Source organism: Callionymus lyra, chromosome 14 (assembly GCF_982586985.1).
Source record: "Callionymus lyra chromosome 14, fCalLyr1.hap1.1, whole genome shotgun sequence".
NCBI lineage: Eukaryota > Metazoa > Chordata > Actinopteri > Syngnathiformes > Callionymidae > Callionymus > Callionymus lyra.
In genome coordinates this window covers 18,557,131-18,576,774 of record NC_141831.1, presented here as the reverse complement: position 1 = coordinate 18,576,774, position 19,644 = coordinate 18,557,131, and the positions used below count along the sequence as shown (strand labels likewise).

Here is a 19,644-nt window from a genome sequence, read left to right as displayed (position 1 = left end):
CCATCAACTCATTTAATTTAACTCTACTAAATGTTTATGCGCCTAATTTTGATTCACCTGACTTTTTCAAGAACATTTTTGATGTGGCTGCACAGTATAGCAATCGCAGCTTAATAATTGGGGGAGATCTAAACTGTTACCTAGATCCTGTACTAGACCGATCATCTTTGAAAACAGCTTCATCCTTGAGATCAGTTCCTGTTATAAATAACTTACTCAAACAAATGGACCTAGTAGACATATGGCGCCTTCAGCACCCATCTAATAGACAATATTCTTTTTTTTCCCCCGTACATCATACCTTTACTAGGATTGATTACTTTATTTTGGACTCAAAGCTAATTTCACATGTTACTCACTCGACCTATCATAATATTATTGTATCAGACCATGCCCCCATCTCAATGAAAATAAATTTTAACATCCCCACCCGGCCATTTAATTGGAAGTATAACCCTTATCTGTGCCAAGATCATACGTTCACACAATATATCGCAAATAAGATAACAGACTTCACTCTGTGCAACGACAATGGGACCGTTTCAGACAATACATTATGGGAGACACTAAAAGTGGTGATCAGAGGTTACATTATATCATACCAATCACGGCAAAAAAAGCTCAGACGCCAGAGATTCCAGGAGATTGAAACAGAATTAACGAAACTAGAAACTGACTACCAAAATACAAATTCGGATGATACACTACAGTCCATGCTAAAGCTTAAATATGAATACAACCACTTGCTCTGCGATCAGGTAAAAAACTACATAATGCGATTAAAACAAAAACATTTTGAGTTAGGAGATAAACCACACACACTACTTGCCACGCAGCTTAAGGGCATCAGATCCGCCACCGCTATCAACAAGATACTCTCTCCAGATGGACAGTTGATAACAGATCCCAAATCGATCAATGGTAGATTTTTGGATTTCTATACTGATGTGTACGCCTCAAAATCCAAAGCGACAGAAGCAGACATAAACACATTTCTTAATATGATCAATTCACCCACTCTTCCAGCTAAAGCCAGAGACGAAATAGATGCAGAGATCACCTTGGATGAGATCAAATTAGCTATTCGGCAATTCCCTAGCGGTAAAGCTTGTGGCCCAGATGGATACGGTATAGAATTTTATAAATCACATATTGACTTACTTTCCCCTTTATTACTTCGCATGATAATCTGCTCATTAAAAGAAAATTCACTTCCCAATACGTTATACGAAGCTAATGTCTGTCTGCTTTTGAAAAAAGACGGTGATGGTGCAGAAGTTTCATCATACCGACCCTTAAGCCTTCTAAATTGTGACCAAAAAATAATAGCTAAAATTCTTACAAACAGACTGTCCAAACATATACATAATTTAATCCACTCTGATCAAACAGGTTTCATACCAAACAGGTTTCCACTTTCAAATACACGACGTATTCTAAACATTGTTAATTCCACAACGCATCCTCATTCTGCAATTATATCTTTAGATGCGCAACAAGCATTTGACCAAGTCGAATGGAAATTTTTGTTTTTAGCTCTCCGTAGGTTTGCTTTTGGCGACACATTTATTTCATTTGTTAAACTTCTCTATAGGGATCCTAAATCCTCTATACTAACAAACTTTGACAAATCCCCCCCTCTTGGCTTGAACAGAGGCACTCGACAGGGCTGTTGTTTGTCACCAATGCTTTTTGCTTTGGTGATTGAGCTTCTCGCCATTGCAATTCGGGACAATGTAAATATTGAGGGCATCAAATGTGGCATGATTACCTCTAAGATCAGTCTGTATGCAGATGACCTGATTCTTACTCTATCAAACATTCAAAGCTCCCTTCCACCACTCCTTGAATTTATGAAAACATTCGGCCAACTTTCTGGTTTTACTATAAACTGGAACAAAAGTGTCCTCATGCCGCTAAACAATGACCTTGACCAAAACTTCCTTTCAAATCTTCCCTTTAAGCTTTCAATCGATTACTTTACTTACCTGGGCGTGAATATCACTAGAAATCCCAAATACCTATTTAAGAAAAACTACTTGATCATCACTGATAAAATTCAAACACTGGTTGAGAGATGGAAGTTATTAATTATTATCAATGCTGTTAAGATGACGATACTTCCTAAACTAACTTATCTGTTTCAAAATATCCCTATATTATTAAAAAGATCATTTTTCAAAAACATTGACTCAATTATCATGCCCTTTATTTGGTCCTACAAGCACCCCCGAATATCCAAAGATCACCTACAAAAATCCAAAGTTGATGGGGGCTTTGGTCTCCCTGTCTTCCGTCATTATTATTGGTCATGTAATGCAAGAAATTTTATTTTTTGGAATCCACTAAAACATGTTAAAACTGAATCTGACTCTCTTTCCCCACTTTGGCCTGTAATTGAGACCAACAAATTAATAACAAGTCAGGGTTTATCGCCATCTGCTGTCTTACTCTCAAACGTTAAGCTTCAAACAAAAAATATCCACGATTTCGTACTTCAAAATTCCTTTAAAATCTTGGCACAGATAAAGAAGACGCTCAACATAACAGAGCAATCAGTCTTAAGTCCGTTATGTAACAATCCTGCCTTCAAACCAGGCCAAACAGACCCGGTGTTCATCGACTGGGCTAAGAGAGGCCTTACAACAATTAAAGACCTGTATATAGATGGCACCTTTGCTTCATTCAGGCAGTTAAAGGAAAAATTTGAATTGCCAAACAACCATCTTTTTAGGTATTTTCAAGTAAGGAACTTTGTCAGTAGGTCTTTTCTTAATTTTGAATCGCTCCCGATGGACCACAACTTTTTTACCATTGTCTCGAAGTCTCCCACCTGTAAACATCTTATCAGCCATCTTGTCAAACTATTTGAAATTAAGCCGTCGTCAAATCACATTCACGATGCATGGGAAAGGGATCTGAATGTGAGCATTCCTGAGGAGGTGTGGAACGACTCTTTGTCCACAATAACATCTTGTTCCATAAATGTACGACTACAGCTCATTCAGTTTAAGGTTGTTCATCGGCTCCATTACTCTAAGACAAAATTGAATCGAATTTTCCCAAATGTTTCGTCAATATGTGATAAATGTAAACAATGTGATGGTACTCTTGCACACCTGTTCTGGTCCTGTCCAAGTCTCACCTCTTTCTGGTCCAATGTTTTTAATAGTCTTAGTGTTGCATACAATCAGACTCTTGTACCAGATGGATCATTGGTTATTATGGGTTGTACCAACGATACAAAAAAGCTTCCCAAAGCATTTCAGCAGGCCCTCGCCTTCGGTTTGGTTGTGGCAAAGAGGACTATTCTTCGGGAGTGGAAGTCAGCTTCTCCTCCATCATACAAAGTCTGGATGAACGACATGCCTCTATCTGGAGGAGATTCGATTTTCCCTTTCTGGGAATGCAGGAAAGTACAAAAAAGTCTGGGATCCTTTCATTCAATTCATTAAGAGAGACGCATAGACATTTATAAATTATCCTTGAGCTGGACTTTTCTCCTGGACACCGAGGTCCTTTGAACCCCTTGACGTACTACAAGAGTGTTTATTATCATTAAGCTTTTGCCTGACAGTTGTTTTATTTTATTTTTTTTTTTTTCCTTTTTAATTTTTTAATTTTTTTTTTTTTTTCTCTTATTTCTACTCTTGTCTACTTTATTCGGTACTGTGTATTCTTGTTTCTTGTTATTTTATTTTTCTTTGTTTCCTGTGCTTTAATAACCTGGTTTTCTTTTGTACTCTTGAACATGTTTGCAATTTGTTATAAAAACTGTTTAAATAAAATATATATATATAAAAAAAAAAGATATATGATTAAAACTGTGTAAAGGTAAAAAAAAATAATTGGTAAGCTTTAACTAGCAAGGACAACATTTGAAACTCAATACAATAACAGGAAGCTCAAAAAGTAAGTAACAGTGATTTGTAAAGTGCCTTTCTTGAACAAGGAAACAAAGCACTTGAACAATCAAAAGCAATACACAGTTAAACATACATACAGATTTAAACACTAAAGGCCAAGACATCATAAAAAAAAGTAGGAATAAGCCTGCACAAATAAAAAAGTTTGTTTTTGAAGGAGTCCGTAGATCCAAAAAAACGCAGAGTGAGAGGAAAATCATTCCAAAGCTTAGAAGCAACAGCCTGGAAGGATTTCTCTCCTCTGGCTCGGAAGCGTGAGTGTGAAACCATCAGTAGATTCTGTCCCAGAGACCTAAGAGTTGGGGTGTAAGGCTGGATTAGATCACTGATGTAAGGAGGAGCCTGACCATGAATAGATCTGAAAGTAAGAACCAGAATTTTTAAAACTAATCCTGAAAGAATTCTCGCTGCAGAGTTTTGTATTAACTGCAGGTGAGTCAACTCTTTCTTGATTAGTCACGACAATAAACTGTTACAATAGTCTAAACGAGAAGACACGAACGCATGGGTTATAAAACTATAAATCGTGCTGTGACAAGATTTTTGTCAGTTGAAGGGAACAGTTTCTGGTCAGTTTTCTGCTTTGTCAAATTCAACACCCAGATTTCTCAGGTTCTTACAAGGTTTGACAGACCTTCCTTAGTCACCCAAGTACTGACTCAACCCTGGAACTATATCATCGGACGCAATAACCAGAGTTTCCGTTTTGTCCACATTAAGTGTTTTCACCCAGCCATTGTTTGATTTCTAGCAAACAATTGACTTAGCTGTTCAGCCTCTGGGGCTCAGTTGGATCAAATGAGCAGTAGAGTTGGATGTCCTCAGCAAAAATGGTTTTAGAAACATAAGGAAATCCCTCAATGATCTTACCCAGGGGAATCAAGTACAGCAAAAAGGACCAAAACAGAACCTTGAGGGACTCCACACAACAGATCCGCTGATTCAGACCTTATTTGATTTGCAGATACACTGAAACTGTGCCCAGAAAGGTATGATGAGAACCACTGTAACACAGACCCTGACAGTCCCACGTCAGCCCTCAGTCATCTCAGAAAGATCGGTGATCAACTGTGTCAAAGACTAAGGACTGATCCAAGAGAACCAGAACAGTGTATTTACCAGAATCAGCTGACATTGTGATGTCATTAGAAACCTTTAGTAAGGCTGTATCCGTAGAGTGATGTTTGCGGAAGCCGGACTGAAACTTCTCATGGATGTCGATCTGATCCAGGAACAATGACAGCTGCTCAGAAACTACCTTCTCCAAAATCTTGATCAAGAATGGGAGCTTAGAAACCAAGCCTGTCTTTTTGAGTAAAGACTCTATAATGACATGCTTAAATGCATTAGAAAAACACCAGTAGAAAGGGAGATTTTTACCATTTTGGTAACCCAAGGGGCCAATTACAGTAAACACTATAATAAAGAGCTTATAATAAGGAGGACGACGAACGAGCAAGAGGAGAAAGATACATGACATGATGTCAAGATAAACCCTTGCCTTGGTGATCGCTGACCTTAATTTTGATTTTGGGAGCAAAGTCACTTCAAGACTTTAATTTCCTCGATTCCATTAAAATTGGTTGTGGGCAGTCATTGGGAGCCAGGGTAGCTCAATGAACTGAGGGGTGAAGACCAGACACGTTGTTGTGTCCTGGATCATCTGCAGTGGTTTAGCAGCACTGGCTGGGAGGACTAATTGTGGCCCGTCACAGAAGTCAAGATGGGAGATAGCCAAGCACTGTACATGAGCTGGCTATTCTGTGTAGGTCAGCTGTTCATCAAACATGACACCCCGGTTTCTTGTTACAAATCAAGACACATCCGGGACAAGGGGAAACGAATGACGGAAGAGAAGATGACCCCCGCCCGAAAACATTTGAATAATTAGATTACAGGAAGACAAATTAGGATGTCTCTCAATGGGGGATCAGTGACACAGGGAACTTGAAAGAACAATTTGGCCGGAAAGGACGAATGTAGCGATGTTTCTACAGGTCGGGACCTTTCTGCCCGGGGCTATTGATCTGTAAAGTTGCCGGGAGAAGATCGTCCAGTCAATCGTAATTGAAAGTTTGTATTTTCGAGTGTTTGAGCGATGGAAGCGACTCCGTGTTTTGATCCTTTTATATCTCTTGGGATTTTAATCATGCCAACCCGGACTATACACTGCCTACTTTCCACCAGTAGATGGATTGTCCAACAGGGAATAACAGGACATTTTACCTTCTTTATTCAAACTTGAAGGATGCGTACAGAGCCAAACCTCTTCCTCCACTTGGAAGGTAAGATCATAACTTGGTCTACCTTCAGTCACAGTACACTCCTGTGGTGCAGAGACAGACTGTGACCACTAGGACAATCAGGAAGTGGACACCAGCTGTGGAGGACGCCATCAGAGACTGCTTTGACACCACAGACTGGGATGTGCTGCTGAAGTCTCATGATCAGGACATCGAGGATTAGACACACTGTCTAATGGATTATATAAATTTCTGTTTAGTCGTTGTGGCCCCTGCTAAGACTGTCCGCTGTTGCCCTAATAATAAACTGTTGATAACAAAGGAGGTCAAGTATGTTCTTAACAGGACGAAGGTGAAGCGATGCTCGAGGAAGGCAAATGACACCTACAGGAGAATCTGAATGGGGAACAAATAAGAGAGTTCTTGGATGGTGTTAAAACCATCACTGGTCACAAGACCAAGTCCTCTGCAGTGGACACGGTGGAGGAGAACGGTCTCAACAACTTTTTCAACAGGTTTGAGCAGGTCACCTCACCTTTACAGCAGCCCACCACAGAACCTGCCCCACCTTCCTGTGCCCCCCTCAGTTCCACACAACTGCTTCCCAGCATCACCTCACTGCAGGTACGCGATGTACTTCGGAGGATTCTATCATTTTATGGAAATACTTGGGAGAAAAGGTGAAAAAAACCCAATGAACAACCTAGTCCTGTTTTATGCTGTGGTGTGTTGGGGTGGCAATGTGTCCAAGAGAAGTGTCAAAGTGTTGGACAGGTTGATCTGGAGGGCTGGCTCTGTGGTCGGCATGAAGCTGGACTCACTGGTGCAAGTTGCAGAGAGGAGATCACTCGACAAACTACTGTCCATCATGGATGATGACAGTCATCCTCTGAACACTGTCATCAGTGAACAGAGAAGCAGATGGAGTGCACGAATGCTCCTTCCCAGATGCAACACTAATAGACTCAAGGATTCATTCATTCCTCAGGCTATTAAATTGTACAATTCTGAGTTTGGGGGCAGAAGTGGAGTGAAAGTATCTGGATGTTCTGTTCTATGTTAGTCTTTGTATCCTTTGTCTTTGTTGTTTTTCTTTGATCTATGTTCTTTGTCTTTATCTTTAGACTTAGATTGTGTAATTGTGTTCTTTCTCTTTATTTCTCTTGTTCGTATTTATTTTGATTTATTTTTTATTTTTTACAAAAAAATGCTGTATGTATTGGCTATTGGAAAAAAAAACAACATCAATAAAGTTTTAACTTACCTTACCTTAAATGATATAAAACAGGGGTGCCCACACTTTTTCGGTTTGTGAGCTACTTTTATAATGATGAAGTTCAAAAGATCTACCTTCATCAAATCATCTCAACATAAGTAAGTACATACTTCATTCAAATTTTAATTAAACGCGAATTATTTTGTTCGATATATTATTAAAAAAACAAAGATTAAAATTCTATATCGTTTTTCTGAACTGCGTAAAATGACTGTCGGGAAGTCCACACGTTTTGCTCTTTTTATTCTCGATTCATATGAACTTTGCCCTGCATACACTGGAAGAGGCGGGAGCTATGATTGGCTGCTGTTCATGTCAATCAAGTTGACAACCAACCGGCGCAATAACTATTTGATTGACCTCAGAAAACTGGTAGCAGCAAATAGGAAAAACCCCAAAGTTGTGTTTGACACGATTAATTCTCTTGTGTCTCCTGCTCCTCAAATCACGCCTGTCTTCTGTGAAGCTGACAGCAATGCATTGTTGAGATTTTTCATTGACAAAATTAAATTGATCAAAGAGAAAATCTCTCCCCCTTTGTTTGGAACCCCTACTGTCTCTGAGCCCATCTCCTCCTCTTTGTCCTCCTTCACTGCTGTATCTTTGGGTGATATTTCAGCACTAGTGAACAAGATGAAACCATCCTCTTGCTCAGATGACGTCCTTCCTTGTAGGCTTTTTATCAAAGTATTTGATGTAATTGGCCCCTGGGTTACCAATATGGTGAACCTCTCCCTTTCCACAGGGGTTTTTCCCAATGCATTTAAACATGCCACTGTGGAGCCTCTGCTCAAAAAACCAGGCTTAGACCCAACTGACCTCAGTAATTTCAGGCCTATTTCTAAGCTCCCTTTCTTGTCCAAGATCTTGGAGAAGGTGGTGTCTGAGCAGCTGTCTTTGTTCCTGGATCAGAGCGACATCCATGAGAAGTTTCAGTCTGACTTCCGTAAACATCACTCTACGGAGACAGCTTTATTGAAAGTGTCCAGTGACATCATGATGTCGGCTGACTCGGGTAAATTCACTGTTGTGGTGCTCTTGGATCTGTCCTCAGCCTTTGACACAGTTGATCACCAGATCCTGCTGAGAAGACTGAGGGATGAAGTGGGACTGTCTGGGTCTGTGTTAGAATGGTTCTCATCTTACCTTTCTGGGCGCAGTTTTAGTGTATCTGCCAATCAAATGAGGTCTGAATCGGCAGATCTGTTGTGTGGAGTCCTCAAGGTTCTGTTCTCGGTCCTTTATTGTTTTTGCTGTACTTGATTCCCCTCGGTAAAATCATTCAGAGATTTCCAGATGTTTCTTATCACATTTTTGCTGATGACATCCAGCTCTACTGCTCTTTTGACCCAACTGAGCCCCAAAGGCTGAACAGCTTAGTCAATTGTTTGCTAGAAATCAAACAATGGCTGAGTGAAAACACTTTACAGCTAAATGTGGACAAAACTGAAACTCTGGTGATTGCTCCTGATGATAAGATTCCAGGGTTGAGTCAGTACTTGGGTGACTTAGGTCAGTCTGTCAAACTGAGCCTGAGAAACCTGGGTGTTGTATTTGATAAAGACATGTCTCTTGTTCGACACTGCAGAAAACTGACCAGAAACTGTTTCCTTCAACTGAGAAAAATCTCTAAACTTAGGAAAATGTTGTCGGAACATGATCTGGAGCTTGTAATCCATGCGTTTGTTTCTTCTCGTCTGGACTATTGTAACAGTTTGTTTTCATGTCTTAACAAGAAGGAGCTGTCTCGTCTGCAGTTGATTCAGAACTCTGCAGCGAGAATTCTGACCCGCTCAAGTAGAAGAACTCACATTTCTCCGATCCTTAAAACTCTTCACTGGCTTCCAGTTTCTTTCAGGATCAACTTTAAAATTCAGGTTCTTACTTTCAGAGCTATTCATGGTCAGGCTCCTCCTTACGTCACTGATCTGATCCAGCCTTACACCCCAGCTCGGGCTCTGAGGTCTGTGGATCAGAATCTACTTATGGTTCCACGCACACGGCTCAGGACCAGAGGAGAGAAATCTTTTCAGGCTGTTGCTCCTAAGCTTTGGAACGATCTTCCTCTCTCTTTGCGCTTGATGGAGTCTACTGACTCCTTTAAGAAACACCTTAAGACGTTTCTATTTGTTCAGGCTTTTCCTTGAATTTCTCGAACTCATGTGTTGTTCTCAGTATTATCTTGATCTTTAAAGTATGTACTTTTTTGAGTATTGTTTTGATTGTCTAAGCGCTTTGTGACCCTGGTCTCGAAAAGCGCTATATAAATAAATATTACTTACTTACTTACTTACTTACATGCACAGCAACCAATCTGAGCTCTCTTCACTATTTTCTTTTTTTATTAAATCACGCGATCTACTAGCAGCAGCTTGCACGTTGCCACCGCGTGTATGGGCGGGGCAAATACACAAGCGCTGTGTGCTATGATAGGCTGCGTAGCGTAAGTAAACCGTATCGTATCATTGGCTGGACACCTGTCACTCACTGAGTGAGGTGCGCTGCAGAGATGTTTTTGTGCAGGCGCGCAGCTTACAGGTAACATTGCAAGCAACTGTTCTTTTTAATGAAAAAGTGAGGAACTTACCTAAACATTTTTCTTTCTTCCAATAAAGATGTTTTAAATTACTAGGATAATTGATTATAAACAATAAAAATAACATGGAATTTATAATAATCTCTATTTATATAGCGCCTTTCTAGACCAGGGTCACAAAGCGCTTTAACAGCCGTTCACACATACTGATGGGAGTAGGCTGCACACATGGGCCAAGTCTGCCATCAGGAGCAATCAGGGTAAAGTGTCTTGCTCAGGGACACAACAACTCAAGCTTGTCTGGAGCAGGGATTGAACCTGCAACCTTTTGGACTGCAGGCAACCACTCTACCATCTGAGCTATGACGCCCCAAAATTTGAAAAATTATATTGTTTTTTACGTGTTCTAAGAACACAAGGAACTAAAAGGACCAGCTACACCTTTTCATTGCAGTAAATTTGTATCATTAATGGATAATAAAGTAATACAAATGTGTCCGCGGGGAACATAAGGGAAATAAACTGTTCCTTAGTCTGATGGTCTTGTTCTGGATGCTTAGCAGCCTCTTCACAGGCATTTTCCCAAAACTTTTTTTTAATGGAAAGCATATAATTACAAACTACCTGATTAAATATATGCTTACTTGTTATGTTTTAAATTATTCAAACTATACAGCTATTTTCCAAACTGTTTGCAAAACCATACACTTAGTGAGCGTTTGTTTTCTTCAGCATCACAGAGACAGCAAGAACAAAAGTTTGAGCGGAATATTAGCGATAAACAAGACAAAGAAGTGATTATGACTGAATGTTCAAACTGATGGAAAAGCTTGTCTGTTGTAAAATGTATAGAGCAGATGATATTGCATATCCAAACCAGAATTCCTTTCTCTAAAAAGCAGATGGCCTTGAAAAATACATTTACGTGGTTTATTCCAGTTGGCCTTTAGGGAAAGATTGTGTGACACTTTAAGTTTAACAGTGCAGAGAAATCTGGGCAACTGATGAATATTTTTCATTGTCATTCTTTACAACACTTGTTGAATTCTCAGAGTGTAACAGTTTCAGAAACTGCCACAAACTGCAACTGGATTTTCTGTGAGTCCGATTTTATTCTAGATACATGGCAGACAATCCTTTTTGGTTTTGTAAGTTTGGAATAATGTTATTGTCGATACCACTTGTTGTATTCTTAGTTGTTAATCAAGGACAATAATTCTCTCAGGGTGGTGATGTACTCTCACTGCATCTGTCAATCACCTGGTTTCTCAGGCTTAAATATGAGATGTTGACCTGATCCTCCCACATGGAGGAGACACAGCAGGTTGCAGCTGTCTCTCGGACAGGGAAGTAGACTATATGGTCATGTTTGATTGTCTTTCTTCATCAGCAATAGATGTTGTTGAAGTTTATTTCTCTGATCCTGCAGATGTATGATGGTGTCTAACAGCAGTGTGGTTTTGCAGCATCAGGGAGATTTGGAGAGAATCATTGTCTCTGTGTTCACTGGTCTGCCGTGTATTGTGTTGTTAGCTATTAATGTCATCATTTTGTTCACTCTGAGGAGTAAACCAGTGTTTAGAGAGACGTCACGGTACATTCTTCTGACTAACCTTCTGATTGCAGACACTCTCTTCATGATGGTTGGTCAGACTCTGTACATCTTGGCTAACAGCAGAATCCTCTTGTCATATCCTGTGTGTGGATTACTGGTCCTCTATGCTATGCTCACAGACAACATCTTTCCTCTGACTCTGGCAGTGATGTCTCTGGAGAGATATGTGGCTGTATGTTTTCCACTCCGACACGCCACCATCGTCACCGTGAGATCCACAGCAGTGGCCATCGTTCTAGTGTGGACTTTCTCTTTTGTGAATATTTTGATCCGTATTGTGCTGATGTGTCAGTTTCCATTTGAAACATTAGAGAGTCTGGACATGAAAAGAGTTTGTGACACATATGTCATGATCCTGACTCCAGTTGCTGCTGAGTATGATTGGGTATATAACATTTTCTTGTTTGCCATGGCAGGTTTTATAGTAGTTTATAGTTTCATTGCAGTTTTAATTGCAGCCAGGTCAGCCTCCACTGACAGAAAGTCAGCGAGGAAGGTTCAGAATACTCTGCAGCTGCACATGATCCAGCTGATCCTAGGTCTGTCCTCCACCATCTTACTTCCTGTGTTTCTTCTTCTATTGCAATTCATGAGCTGGATTAGTTTTGTACGTATGGTGAATGTTATGTGTTTGTTGATTTTTATTCTACCCAGAGGTTTTAGTCCACTAATCTATGGTCTCAGAGATCAGAAAATCAGACCCATCCTCTTGTCTAACCTGTGCTGTGGACTCAAACCAGCTGTAAAGATTAAAATTTCTCACTAGTACTTTCCTCCTACACATGTCCTGGACCTTGAAACAGACACGTTTTCTTGATGCCCAGCACTAGTGATCTTAGATCTCTTCGTTGTCAGTGTACCTTAAAACAACAAGCTTGGAGAATGTTATGGAATGTATACCATCAGAGAATGGAGCGAGAGAATATACATTTTGTGTTATCACAGGCTTGAATATTGTCCAATAATGAGTTTGATTCTGTGGTTTGATTTTTCCTCTGTTTAGTCCATCTGTCTCTTTGCCGGTCTAAAATCAGAAACATACCTGTCAGCCTTTTCATACAAACTAGAGACCAAGAATATACGTTATTTTAGAAAACAATGCTCTTGCATTTCTTTTCTTTCTTTCTTTCTTATATCCAATTCTGTATTGCTTATTTTTATAAAGATAAGGTACAGCTTGTTTCCCTTATTATGACATCCAGAAACAAAAATAAAAACTTTAATTGAAGAGTGATTTTGATTCATGCCACACCTCGCACTGTTGTAAAAAACGTTTTTTAAGAACGGATGGTTAGACGCTGATTCTGTTGCAGAATGTATATGTCAACACACTTTTCCTCACTCTAACTGCTTCACACATATGAACGTACACACATAGAGCCTCAAAACAACAGCATTATAAATCTCTCGGTGTTTCTATACTTTTGAACAAACCATGCCTGCCTGTGTTCAGGAGGTACAAGAACAAGGACTCATCCATGATGGACCTGGAAGACTATAAAGTGAGAAAAAAAAACAGTCTGCCAGGTGGTACTAGCGATGTGGATTCCTGCATTGATCTGGCAGAACCTCACAATTGCAACAGACTAATTGTGGGTTATACCTTGCACTTTCGACAATTGTTAAATTTAACAATTGAGTGTCCTAATGAGCATAAACACAGACAGATTTTTTCACTTCATTTTTGCAATAGCTGTAAAAATGCTTTTTACATTGTTGATATAGGAATGATGTTGAATAAAGATTGAGCAAATAATGTGTTTTGTATGTGTTTGACATAAATCACTTTTAAAAAGGGAAATGCTTGAAGCAAACCACATCAATGTGTAATGAACTGAATTACCTTTTTCATGGGAACCAAACTTTCTGACAGGCAATATTAGAAAATAAAACAAATTGAAAATTGTATTGTATTGTATGTATTGTGTTTACAAGGTGTACACGTTTTTCAAGTTTTTAATTAAAGAAAGTCACTGTAACTCTTACATTTAAAAAATAAATAAATGTTAACTTAAACCTCAACTTTACTAAACAACAGGGCAATCTTTTGTTTTTTTTCGTTTCTCTATAGGTGAACAATGATGTTTGAGTTTGACTTTGCTTATTACATATTGTGACTCTAGTGTCTGGTTTATAAATATGACAATATGAGGCATGTGTCTGTGGTATGAATTTTGTTTTTTTAAATATATATGATTAAAACTGTGTAAAATAAAAAAACAAGGAAATGGTAAGCTTTAACTAACAACGACAACGTCTTAAACTCTAACAGGAAGCTCAATAATTAAGTAGGTAAGTAAGTAAGTAACAGTTATTTGTTAAGCACCTTTTTAGACCAGGGTCACAAAGCGCTTGAACAATCCAAAGCAATACACAGTTAAAAAAAGTACAGATTTAAACACTCTAAAAGGCCAAGACAATCCCTTGCGTTGTCTTAGGGTCAAGCTGAACAATGCACACAAGTGATACCACAAACACATTTGTTTTTGGGCCTTCAGGTCACATTTACCATAAAATAACACAAGGGTTAAGGACTACAGGAGACGACACCACAACATCATCCTTGGAACACCAGAACACACAGTGACAGGGAAATAAATGGTTTCTAAAACCTCATGGTTTTGTTTTAACCTTTTTAGAATGTTTGCTTTTAGTGTTTCTGATCTGGTAAAATCATTTTTAATTATTATATGACCCTGTATTAGCTTGTGGAATCCCTGTGTGACCCTATACGTGACCACTGGATCAAGTCAATGTTTGATTAGGTTTTAGGGCAAACGATATAACCTTATTCTCTTTTTTATATACAACTCTAAAGAAGGAAAGTTAATTTCATGAAGCCGGAGTTGGATTAAATCCTACTTTCTCACTAGTTTCTCATTGCAGAATCATACTTGGATCTGGTCTATATTGATCAGTATCAAACTTAAGTCATGTTGATGTCCAGCTTGTCCTGAGTGTCTCATATTGTTATTTTATTTCCTTAACAGAAACCCAGACTAACCCCTTTGATTCAAACTTGAATAGATGATGTAATTTTTGTTTGTGACTTTCAAACCTTATTCACAACAGCTGAATGCTTGAGGGAAACATCTGAATAATTAATGTGTTTTCAAACAAGTGCTCAAGGGAAATTATCTTCTGAATTCTTTCTCACCTGACTTCTGTTGTTTGTATGATGAAACCTGTCACCGTTGGGGAAAGGTGAAGAGTTGCTCACACGTTCAGTCAAAGTGACCCAACACTGAACTTCAGTAGTGATCTGATGGTCACATTGTTGTTGGTGCCATGGCAGAAAAGGATCTAGCCCTCATGTGACCCCCATAAGTGAATACGTGGTAGATCATGAATGAATACATTATACATCGATAAAAGACGGAGATTTAAGGGTCACAGGTGAAGGTCAAATAGCCACTTTGCCTCTTGATCCACTACATTTTGAAATGAGGTCCAAGGGTCAATAGATTTAAAAAAAAAAAAATCAGTTTTTGAATCTTCATTTCTGCAACCCACCAAACGGTTTTGAAAAAGAATGTCATGTTTTTTTTTACAAACTAAAACCCATTGTGTTTATCAGGAGTATGTACAAGTACATCATACACAATCTCCATACCACAAGGATCAGCACTGGGGCCAGAATTGTTTGTATTCAATGATAAATGAGAAAAAAAAAAAAAACATACGTTTATACAATTTCTCATGTCGAGGCTTCAATGAAAGACGAATGGAAAATTTTGGGTGAACTACCATTTTAAGTTGAAAGACACTGGAAAAAGTATCTCAGGTACATCTTTGGACTTCATCATGGATGATCAATTGGAAAATGCTCAAAGTAATAATTTCCAAGTGGAAAAAATATATTCATACTTGTAAGTGTAATAAGTTTTAGGATAAAAAGAGCCCTAAGGTCATTGTATTCATCACTGGTTCTTCTAAATTTTGTGGTTTTAAAACCCTCCTCTTGCTCGTCCGAGATCCTTCTGTGTAGGCTCTTTATTAAAGTGTTGGATGTAATTGGCCCCTTGGTTACCAAACTGGTAAACCTCTCCCTTTCCACAGGGGTTTTTCCCAATTCATTTAAGCATGCCATTGTGGAGCTTTTACTCAAAAAGCCAGGCTTAGACCCGACAGACCTCAGTAATTTAAGGCCTATTTCTAAGCTTCCATTCTTGTCCAATATCTTGGAGAAGGTGGTCTCTGAGCAGCTATCGTTGTTCATGGATCAGAGCGACATCCATGTGAAGTTTCAGTCTGGCATCTGTAAACATCACTCTACGGAGACAGCCTTACTGAAGTGTCCAGTGACATCATGATGTCGGCTGATTCGGGTAAATACACAATTGATCACCAGATCGTGCTGAGAAGACTGAGGGAGGAAGTGGGACTGTCTTGGTGTTACAGTGGTTCTCGTCATACCTTTCTGGCTGCAATTTCAGATTATCTGCCAATCAAATAAAGTCTGAATCAGCGGATCTGTTGTGTGGAGTCCCTCAAGGTTCTGTTTTGGGTCCTTATTATTTTTGCTGTACTTGATTCCCCTTTGTAAAATCATTCAGAGATTTCCTGATGTTTCTTACCACATTTTTGCTGATGACATCCAGCTCTACTGCTCATTTGATCACACTGAGCCCCAGAGGCTGAACAGCTTAGTCAACTGTTTGCTAGAAATCAAACAGTGGCTAGTAGAGTTAAAACACTTAGCAGCTAAATGTGGACAAAACTGAAAATGTGGTTATTGCGTCCGATGATAAGGTTCCATTGTTGAGTCAGTAATTGGGTGCCTTGGGCCAGTCAATCAAACTGAGCCTGAGAAACCTCTGTGTTGTATTTGACAAATACATGTCTCTGGTTAAACACTGCAGAAAACTGACCAGAAACTGTTTCCTTCAACTGAGAGAAATCTCTAAACTTAGGAAAATAATGTCAAAACCCGATGTGGAGCTTGTTATCCATGCGTTTGTGTCTTCTGGTTTGGACTATTGTAGTCTTACTTACTAACTGGTTCTTACTTTCAGAGCAATTCATGGTCAGGCTCCACCTTAATCAGTGATCTGATCCAGCCTTACACCCCATCTCGGGCTCTGAGGTCTGTGATTAGAATCTACTGATGGCTCCACGCACACACAGAGCCATCATCGGACCAGAAGAGAGAAATCCTTCAAGGCTGTTACTCCTAAGCTTTGGAACGATCTTCCTCTCTCTCTGCGTTTGATGGAGTCTACTGACTCCTTCAAGAAACATTTTAGGACATTCTTCTTTGTGCAGGCTTTTCCCTGACTTTCTGGGACTACTGTGTTTGTCTTACGTGTCTCGGCCTTTTAAAGTATATATTTTAACTGTGTATTGTTTTTGACTGTTAAAGCGCTTTGTGGCCCTGGTCTAGAATGACTAATACTTACTTACTTACTTCATCATAGATGAACAAATATATTAAAAAGGGCACATAAATAAAAATAAATCAAAAGTATCAAGAACAATATTAATATTAGTACTTCTCAAATAATAGAGCGTTAAGAAAATTGTCCACACCTGTGATATAAAGTTGATAATTAGTGGTAAAAGACAGTTGCTTCATCTACAGAAAAGTGCTTTAAATGTAACATATGAAGAGAGTATATGAAAATGAACTGTGTGTAAAAGCCCGATTTTTGAATCGTCCTGACTTAGTAGAGAGACAAACACTACGCCAAGTCAATTTAATAATCATGAAATTAGTTTAGACACCTTTGTCAAGGAGGTCATTTGATCTTCTATGTTTATCTGTCAGCAAAAATGATCCAGAATTAATTTAAATAGGTTTTCAGCATTTGCTTACAATAGTTGTGGGTCTGTGTTTAAATGTCCACTGGGAATGTCTGGAAGAGTCTCCTGTCGGAATTTCAAACATGTCCTGGGTTAGGCGGCAGACATTTAGTCTGAATGTTCCATGCCTTAATTTTTGTTGAAGCTGATTGGAGCAGTTGCCATAAAATGGTCTTTGCCTGTCGTGGTGGTAATCCCAGAATTAGTCGATGGACCCACACAGTGAGGGATGCCGTTCAAGCTGAAGATATAAGCCTTTTTTTTGATGGGGCTCTTGAGGCAGCTGATAGATATCAGCAGGGCTAGCAGAACTCTTTCTGGTCTATTCCAGTTTCATTTGACTAAAAGTCTGGACTGTCAGGTTTTTATAAACCTTTATATGAATGTACTTTTACCTATAATCAAAATAAGTCACCAACATTTTCCTTAAGTACTTCTGTATGGCATTAACAAAATTATGGAACCAGAAATATTTTATAATAATTAATAGAAAAACACATTTTCAATTTTCAAAATTTACATAATAAAATCTGTAAAAGCTTTTAATTATATCGACGAAATCCAAACAGTTAGAAAAAAACCCCACTTCCCCCCATGATGAGTTGAAAACTGGCAGTGGTGTTCCCCGAGTGTTTCTATAGTTCAATAGTTTAATTGTGTTTCATGAAAAAAGTCTAGTAACTGTTTGAGGAGTTTATTTCGGCTCACACACACAAACTCTCCAGGGATGGTCATGTGATGAAATTGCTGTATTAAAGCCTGAATAGATGTGAAGCTCGCAGACCTGCTCTGCAAACATGCTGTAGGCCGAGGAAGGAGGATGTTTTTGGAATAATTTTTTCCTTGCATGCAATTGCTGACAATGTTTCTGCTTATGAAACTTTATTTTTGATAAAAAGACTGAAACTATTGGATTTCCACAAACCTTACTGATGATGTCTAACAGCACTGAAGGTCTAAATAATGACAGACGTTTAGAGAAAGGTCTATTTATAACTATGACTATGATTCCATGTTGTATTTTCTACACTGTTAATATCTTCATGCTGTTCATTCTGCGGAGTAAACCGGTGTTCCGAGAGACTTCCCGCTTTGTTTTGCTGTTTAACCTTCTGTTTGCAGACACTTTTAGTTTAGCAATAAGCCAGATCATGTTTCTCCTGGCGTCGCTGAGTGTGCGTCTGACTTATCCTGCCTGTGGTGTATTAATTTCAATTAACATTTTAGCATCCTACATCTCTCCAGTGACACTCGTTGTAATGTCGATTGAGAGATATGTGGCGGTGTGTTTCCCGCTTCAACACAGCAGAATCGTCACTATGAGATCCACATCCTGGGCCGTTATTTTCATTTGGACCTACTGTACCTTGATTGTTGTTGTACGAGTTGGGTTGATGTGTATTTTTCCGTTTCATGAGCTGGATAGTCTTTTGATGGAGCGCAGCTGTGAGGCAACCAACTTGTACATGGTTCCGTTGTCTGCTCAGTTTGATGAGGCGTATCAAATGTTTATATTCATTTTATCAGCTACCATCATTGTTGTCAATTTGTTCGGAGTGACTGTGGCAGCGAGCTCTTTCTCTGAAAACCAAAGCTCTGCCAGAAAAATCCGTACCACAATGACACTGCATGTGTTCCAGTTGGGGCTTAGTCTTTTGTCGACCATGCACAATAGGTTATTGATGGCAGTTTACAAATCAGTGCCATATCTAACTTTTTTACGAATTCAGAATGTTTTATATATATGTTTATTCATCTGTCCTCATTGCTTAAGTTCTCTCATCTACTGTCTCAGAGACTCCACCATTCGACCCGTCCTCTTGAGGAACCTCGGCTGTCGAGTCAGAGTCTCCATCAAGGCAGTCAAAATGGACATCTCAACTCAGAACTGATGGTTAGACGCTGATTCTGTTGCAGAATGTATATGTAAACACACTTTTGCTCACCTTACTCTAACTGCTTCACAGATATGAACGTACACACATACAGCCTCAAACCACAGCATTACAAATCTCTCACTTCAAATCAGGGTCTGGCCCATGTAATTTTCTGACAATATTTTGTTGACTTTTCATTTGTTCAGTTTAGTCACATCCATATTGTTTCTCTCTGTATTCCAATTTCATTTAACTAAATTATTGTCATAGACTGAAGAATAGTTTGCCTCCTTTCCAGACAGCATTTGTTACCTTATATATGCTGTCTTTAAATAGACTCACAACAAACAAACCAGCACATATTGAGGT

The 19,644-nt window shown here is 39.0% G+C and overlaps 2 protein-coding genes across 2 annotated transcripts; both read left to right on the top strand.

Annotated features, from left to right (window-relative positions):
• The first annotated feature begins 11,276 nt into the window (after positions 1–11,276).
• Positions 11,277–12,362, top strand: LOC148066344 (odorant receptor 131-2-like). The gene is made up of 2 exons (XM_087808157.1): positions 11,277–12,144; positions 12,253–12,362. The coding sequence occupies exons 1-2, from the start codon at positions 11,415–11,417 to the stop codon at positions 12,360–12,362; spliced, it is 840 nt and encodes a 279-aa protein (XP_087664283.1). The 5' UTR covers positions 11,277–11,414.
• Positions 12,363–15,908: 3,546 nt separating this feature from the next.
• Positions 15,909–19,290, top strand: LOC148066343 (odorant receptor 131-2-like). Its single transcript, XM_087808156.1, has 3 exons — positions 15,909–15,924; positions 18,626–18,777; positions 19,129–19,290. Exons 1-3 carry the CDS (start codon positions 15,909–15,911, stop codon positions 19,288–19,290), a joined length of 330 nt encoding a protein of 109 aa, XP_087664282.1.
• Positions 19,291–19,644: the final 354 nt, after the last annotated feature.